The following is a 7,261-nucleotide window of genomic DNA, read 5'->3' on the forward strand; positions in this document are numbered from 1 at the left end:
GTCTCTGCCTAACGGATGTACAGAAATGAGAGAGATTGTGCAGAATTATCTCCTACAGGCACTTACATTTCTAACAGCTAAGTCCTCCTGATTTCATTCACAGTCTTATCCTCCAGTAGGCTATTGACTCAAGAATTTCTCATTTTAATTGATATTTATTGATAATACCATGTGTTACTAAAGAATATTCAATAAAGTTTTGCTGAATTAATGAGTGAATGACCACCAATGAATCAATGGCAAAATATATAAAAAGTCATCAAAATGCAAAGCATGGGCAAACAAATAAGAAATTAAATAAAAGAATAAGATATACTGCTTTATAGTAAGCAAAATATAACACTGGATTTTTAAGTCATATTTTTATTTTACCAAGATAATTATGCTAAGTTAAAAATAAGTAGAAAACTTGTAATTGAAAATCTTTTCCCTTTGTAAGTGAAAACACACACACACATTTCTACAGGAAAATCATAAGAAAAGCCACCAAATTTAAGTATTATTAAATGGGTTAATCACAGCTTGTCTTTGTTTTCTATCATTTCCTTTCAACTTTCCAAACTTTGTGTAATTTGCATTTTTTATCAATCACAAAAAAAGTGTTCTAACTTTGAAGCCTTTATTGTTTCATGAACTGCTTATTTTTTTAAAGGAAAGGCAAACTTTCAAACATTCAGACATTTAAGCACCTCCAACAAGTACAAAAATCCTCTTCATAGTCCTAGAAGCAAGTAATTCGCAAAGAACCGCAGTGAGAGCTGAGAGTCAATATTCTTCAGAAAATGGATAGCCGGGCTGACCAGCACCACTGAAAGAGAGGAGGAGGATTAACTTATTAAATCTGCCATGTTGTCAAAAAGTACTGTTCAATAGATGCAGTCAGGATATATTTGTCTAAATATACAAACGCGTCCCTCATTCTCCCCTGACAATTAAACAGGCAGGTGTCTGCTCCATGTGCACACGGCACCTGCACGTCCAGGCCCAACATTCACGTGTGATATTCACTCCACAGTGACAGGTGTTGGACTCAGGTTACAATTTATATGAGAGCACAAGACTTAGGGCTAACTATGGAGGTCCTTTCAAACACAGATAGAACTCTTCGGTCCCTAGTTGATGAAAAGGTGCACAGTGAACAAATTAGCTGCCTTTACCACACATTCATGGATAAGCAAATACTGAGCACTCCAAAAATACAGAGCACCTCCAGCAAGGAACTTGTCATCTATAGGAGGCTACCATGCGCACCTGAATAATCATACAGTTCAAAGTGGGATCATTACCTTTTTAATTTAGTCAAACATTGGTTATGCAGTAATCACTATTACTGCTTTTTTCATTTTTCCCATGTTTCTACTTTTCTTTCAGAATTTGTCTTTTTCAATTTGATTGACAAAAGAGTGAATTCTGAGCAATTTCAAGTACCAGGAGCCTGGTTCAGGTCATTACCTGAGCCCACAACAGAGTACAGAAATGTAACTATCCACCTTTTTTCAATTATTATGTTTTTTATCAGAAGCATGATAGCTGCTATAAAAACAGTAGGGAGAGTTTTGAAATCTTTCACTGGAAACAAAATCTTAGTTTCACCAATAATTGGTAATCCCTTCTCTCTAAACTCCCTTCCAACATCTCCCTGTATGATTAACCCTCTGTCCCTTCAATCCTGACATCTTCCTGCAGTAACTGGGCAGCTGGAATTCAATGTTAGTGACTAATTCAAAGTCAAGAGGGTAGGGGCTCCCCATGAGATGGACCCCTGATGGACAAATGCAACACTGGTGTGAGTCTTGACTCAAGAAACCTGAGAGACCCAGACAATCTTACCTGAGTGTGTCCTGCTAAGCAGTCACTCACTGGAGGGTCAGTTAAGCTCATGATCTACTTGTAATTCAGTTTTGTGAGAAAACAAGGATGAAGACATGGGAGTTGTAATAGAGAAGAAAGGGCAGTGAAGAGATTGATTTGTAGGAAGCAGATGGTGTCTTGGTGAAGAAATGTCCATTAGGGAGAATGTCCACCAGACACTTAGGGGACAGGGTGGGGCAGGCCCATGTGACATCATAGCACTGGTGGATGTTGGCCTTTCTAGGACCCTCGTCCATAAAAACATCTACAATACATTTTATAGTTGTGTTGGGGTTCACATGATTGCAGGCTTCTGAGGTGGCTCAGTGGTAAAGGATCCACCTGCAAAGCAGGAGACATGGGTTTGATCCCTGAGTCAGCAAGATCCCCTGAAGAAGGAAATGGCAACTCACTTTAGTATTCTTGCCTGGGAAATCCCAGGGACAGAGAAGCCTGGCAGGCTACAGTCCATGGGATACCAAGAGTTGGAAATGACTGAGTGACTAAATAACAACAACAAAACTTGAATGCAATTCATGATGGATTCATTATTATACAGTTATTATTAATACAATAATTTTCCACTGATGTAGAAAGAAATAGAGATTAAATATGTTCACAGGACCCTGAAAGAATACAAGGCTGCAGGCACTGTGCCCTCTGTGTTTCCTGGGTCACTCAGCCTTGAGAGGAGGTACACCAGGCACAGGGATTAGGGGCTGCTGCTGCTGCTGCTAAGTCACTTCAGTCGTGTCCGACTCTGTGTGATCCCATAGACTGCAGCCCACCTGGCTCCCTCAACCCTGGGATTCTCCAGGTAAGAACACTGGAGTGGGTTGCCATTTCCTTCTCCAATGCATGAAAGTGAAAAGTGAAAGTGAAGTCACTCAGTCGTATCCGACTCTTAGCGACCCCATGGACTGCAGCCTACCAGGCTCCTCCATCCATGGGATTTTCCAGGCGAGAGTACTGGAGTGGGGTGCCATTGCCTTCACCACAGGGATCCGGGGCAAAAAGTAGTGAATTCACCACGACCTCAACTCAGTGATTTTATTGATGGGCTGGCCTGGGCCCCATCACATTTCTCTTGGTCAGAGAGAGAGCCCTAGAGGAAATCTCTGGTATGAGGTCTACAGGAACTCCCTGGTTTACTTCTACTCTAGAAATCAGCACTATTTTCCTAGATTTAAGTTTTTAAAAAGCTAAGCTCCCCTGCTGACCAGACTGCTACAGAAGGCAATGGCACCCCACTCCAGTACTCTTGCCTGGAAAATCCCATGGACGGAGGAGCCTGGTAGGCTGCAGTCCATGGGATCCCTAAGAGTCAGACACGACTGAGCGACTTCACTTTCACTTTTCACTTTCATGCATTGGAGAAGGAAATGGCAACCCACTCCATTGTTCTTGCCTGGAGAATCCCAGGGACGGGGGAGCCTGGTGGGCTGCCGTGTATGGGGTCGCACAGAGTCGGACACGACTGAAGTGACTTAGCAGCAGCAGCAGCAGCAGCAGCAAGCTCTCCTGCTGACCTGCCTCCTACAGAAAACAGTATTTGTGGGAAACATCGGCAAGTCACTTACACGTGAAATTCGTAATATCTTATATTTCTGTTGAGGCCATCGATTGCTTTCATGTCTTCTGGAGTCAGTTCAAAGTCAAACACCTGGAAGAAAAGAAGAATCACATTGACCTCTCCCCTAAGGAGCTGGCCTCCCCTTGGGGACTGGAGGACTTTCCAGCCGGATGCAGACAGAAAGAGGGGACAGGGAAGACGTGTCTGTCCTCAGTTTCCAGATGAATAAGCCTGGGACCTTCTGCTGAGTTCTAACCTATCCCTTCCCACAGGTTCTCCTTCTCTGTCCACTTCACAAACATTAGAGCGCATCACTCGCTTATCTTCCTAAGTGAATCACTTGAGACAAAAAACAAGAAATCTGAAATAGTTTTTTTCCAAACACACTGCTTTTAGACACTCCTGACTTGATACCTGAACCTGAGCTGACATTAGACTGATTGCCTCTCCCCAACACACCCCAAGGGTGACAGCATTCGGCTGAAGCAATGTGGGAAGGAGGCTCCCCTGAGAAAGCCTGTTCAGGAATCTGATATCAAACTACTCATTATCTATGATTGAATCTAAAAAAACTCTATGTATATACCTTCCTAGAGAAAGTTATGAGAAGTGTTTAAACATTAAGGAACAACAAATTATTAAAAATCCACATCATAACAATGAAATGGAAAGCTCAATTTTGTAAAGAAATTCATTTTCTCCCAAGTGATCTCTTGTTTCAATACAATATGAACCAAAGACTTAAACACATACTCTGTTGTGAAAGTTGGTATAGTGATACTAAATTTTAAATAAGAGAAGAGCTAGTCAGAAGCAGTCAAGACATCCTTAAAATAGTAGAAAGTACCGTACTGAAAAGCAAAACTTATTTTTTACTTCAGTAACACAGTACAGAAATCGTTAAATAGAAAAGAGTGGGCAGAAATGCACTTATGGACACTTGATATGTGGCAGAGTTGACAATGAAAATGTGGAAATGGACAGTTGTTTTTGTTATTCAGTCACTTAGTATCTCTGACTCTTTGTGACCCCAAAGGGAGAGGTTTTTTTCCTCCACTCACTGATTGAATCATATCACTGTGCTGAAAAGAAGACCAGGTTAGTTGCCTTATTCTAGCCAATAAAAACTATACAGAGAAGTCTTCAGGCTCCTCTCACAAGAGCCACATCTACCTGCTAAAGCGGAACTCCGGAGCTGCTCAACACTGAACTGCAAATGCACAAAAGAGCCCAGCCTGGAGGACAACAGCTTAGCTGAGTGCAGGCTGATTATCAAACCACAGATTCAGAGATACATACATGAACTCTGCATTAAATCCTGAAACTGGGGAGAGTTTCCTGTACAGCTAAGGGCACAATAATGGTCCCCTACAAATAAATCAAAAGAGAAACAACCTAGCTAAAGTGGACAAAGTCATTAAGAGGAACTTCACAAAGACAGAAACTCAAAAAGATTAAATGTATGGAGATGAAAGCCTATTAGTATTCAGGGAAATACTAAATAAAACCACAATGCTTTGAAAGCTAAAGATCGCTGCCATAATTTTTGTGCCCCTAAATTCACATGTTATGGTGTTAAAAATGGAGCCTTTGAGGGAGGAGTAGGTTATGATGGCAGAGCCCTCACAAATGAGTTTTCAAGAATATCATATTCATATAAGAGACTTGGGAGAGCTCTGTTTCCCCTCCAACATGTAAAGATACAAGGAGAAGCCTGTGACCTGGAGGAGAGCCCTCACCCAACCACACAGGTACCCTGATCTCAGATCTACAGCTTCACAACTGTGAGAAGCAAAGTTAATTTTTTTTCACAGCCACTCAGCCTATAGTGTTTTCTTAGAGCAGTTCAAACAGTCTAAGAAAAATCACATGATGCAATTTTATCAATTGAAAACAGAGAAACTATGATATTTTCCTTAGGAACCCTCTGCCCACAGCCCTGCTCATCACCTGCATGTTCTCTTTGATCCACTTCTTGTTGTTGCCCTTGGCCAGAACCACAACCCCACGTTGTATCTGGTAGCGAAGGGCAACCAGAGCTGCCGTTTTCTTGTGCTTTTGGGCAATGGCAGAGAGAACCGGGTCCTCCAGGAGAACGGGATGGTTTGGGTTCACCCTGGAAGGAATTTCAGAAATGCTGCAGAGCTGAGACTACGCAGTTTCTAAAGAGGCTCCTCAAACAGACCAAGTAGGTCCACTCTAGACCAGTGCTTCCCAAAGTCTGATCCAGGGACCAGCAGCATCAGCATCACTTGGGATCTTATTAGAAATACAAATTCCATGGCTGAGCTGAAGACAAATGAATCAGAACCTCTACTGAGTCACTTCCCATTCTGTGTTTACAGAGCTCTGCAGGGGATTCAGAAGCATTATTGAGTTGAGACCTGAATGCCAAATTGTGGATTATTTTCTTTAATTCTCAGGGGTTGTTTTTCTTCTGCAATCAAGGACATACATAGAGAAACAGTAGGGAAAGCCCAGGAATTCTTTTTAAATTTCACTTTTTAAGGTATTGATAAAAATTGAGTAGTCTCAAAAATAAGAGATGTTTATTTCATTATTATTTTTTTAGGATGTTCACAGAAGTGCTTCAAATTGAAATGTTTTCTATCATGATATACCGAGCAGTTACATATTGTCCAAATTTTAGATATAAGCTAAGTGAGGCTTGTAACATCTATTTTTACAAATGTGTTCATTAGTTAATAAGTAAATCATGACATCAGCCTGTGTCTCTGGTCTCAACTGGGGGATTATATATAGATTTCAACGCAGACATTTGTTATTGATGAGTCTACAAGCTAATACAATGTAGAAAAAATGTCTGGGTGATGGGAAGATAAAAGAGAAGGATTCATTTCATCCCACCCCTCTCTCCCCTCTCCCTATGAGAGTTATCTGAGTACTGTGTTATTTAAATTATTTCATCAAAAATTGAATTTCAGGGAAACTCCAGATGTCTTCATTAGGATTCAATACCATTCTTTTACTCGCTGGGATCCCAGAGCAGCATAGGCAACAAGAACAATTTCATGTGACTTGCAAAAATCCAACAGTTTGCTCTGGTTGAGATAAGGGTGACATTCCACCTGTAGAATGCCCAAAGAGAAGAGTGTCAGATTATATGCAAAGGCAATATTAATATGACAGAGAAAGATTAAAAGTTTTCAAAGGCTAAAGGGAAGACTAGAATATTAAATGAAAACGGGAAATGTCAACATTTACAGAGAAACAGAGAAAAGTGTATTTATACAGTTAATTTTATGATAGACATGGATGGGAGAACCAGTCCAATATTGAGTAATTGAAAGCTGTGCTCTACATTTGACTAGATGTTCCTGAGTAAATATTTCATAAAGTACTAGCATCACCTTGAGCCTTTAACGTCACCCTCTAACCTGGATGATTTTCATCACCTCCAACACATTTTTCTGAACTATGCTCCCTGTTTATGACTCATAAAGGCTGAGACAACTAGACCAAGAAATCAGACACCAGAACCCCACACAAACCCTTAAAATCCATCTCAGCTGTTTTGACTCTTTATTAATTTACTTCTGATTCCATGTTTTCATCGTCTTCCTTCCTGTATGCAGTTCTCTTCAGGGCACTTTTCCCTCCATCTGCTTATCCTTTCATCTCAGGGAAATGCCTCCTTCCTCTAGTTCTGAGTTCTACCCACAGTTTAGAAGGAAGGCATCCACCTGTAGAGATACTGCTACAGATTCTACTCACAACATCCAGAGAGGCTCTGCTCTCTAGAATCCTCTGCCCCACAAAGGTCAGATGAATAGGAGGAGAGGAAAGACAGACATCTGGCTCCAGTGCAAGAAGGAG

At 41.0% G+C, this 7,261-nt stretch overlaps 1 protein-coding gene across 1 annotated transcript; it reads right to left on the bottom strand.

Moving 5' to 3' along the window:
• Nucleotides 1-490: 490 nt before the first annotated feature.
• Nucleotides 491-6,513, bottom strand: LOC102267428 (prostaglandin F synthase 1; the record flags this gene model as incomplete). Its single annotated transcript, XM_070367008.1, has 4 exons — nucleotides 491-808; nucleotides 3,432-3,514; nucleotides 5,375-5,540; nucleotides 6,404-6,513. Coding segments are annotated over 4 exons (402 nt in total), but the record flags the coding sequence as incomplete, so codon positions are not given.
• Between the last annotated feature and the right edge of the window lie 748 nt (nucleotides 6,514-7,261).

The sequence above is a fragment of the Bos mutus genome, unplaced genomic scaffold (genome assembly GCF_027580195.1).
Source record: "Bos mutus isolate GX-2022 unplaced genomic scaffold, NWIPB_WYAK_1.1 CTG562, whole genome shotgun sequence".
Lineage (NCBI taxonomy): Eukaryota > Metazoa > Chordata > Mammalia > Artiodactyla > Bovidae > Bos > Bos mutus.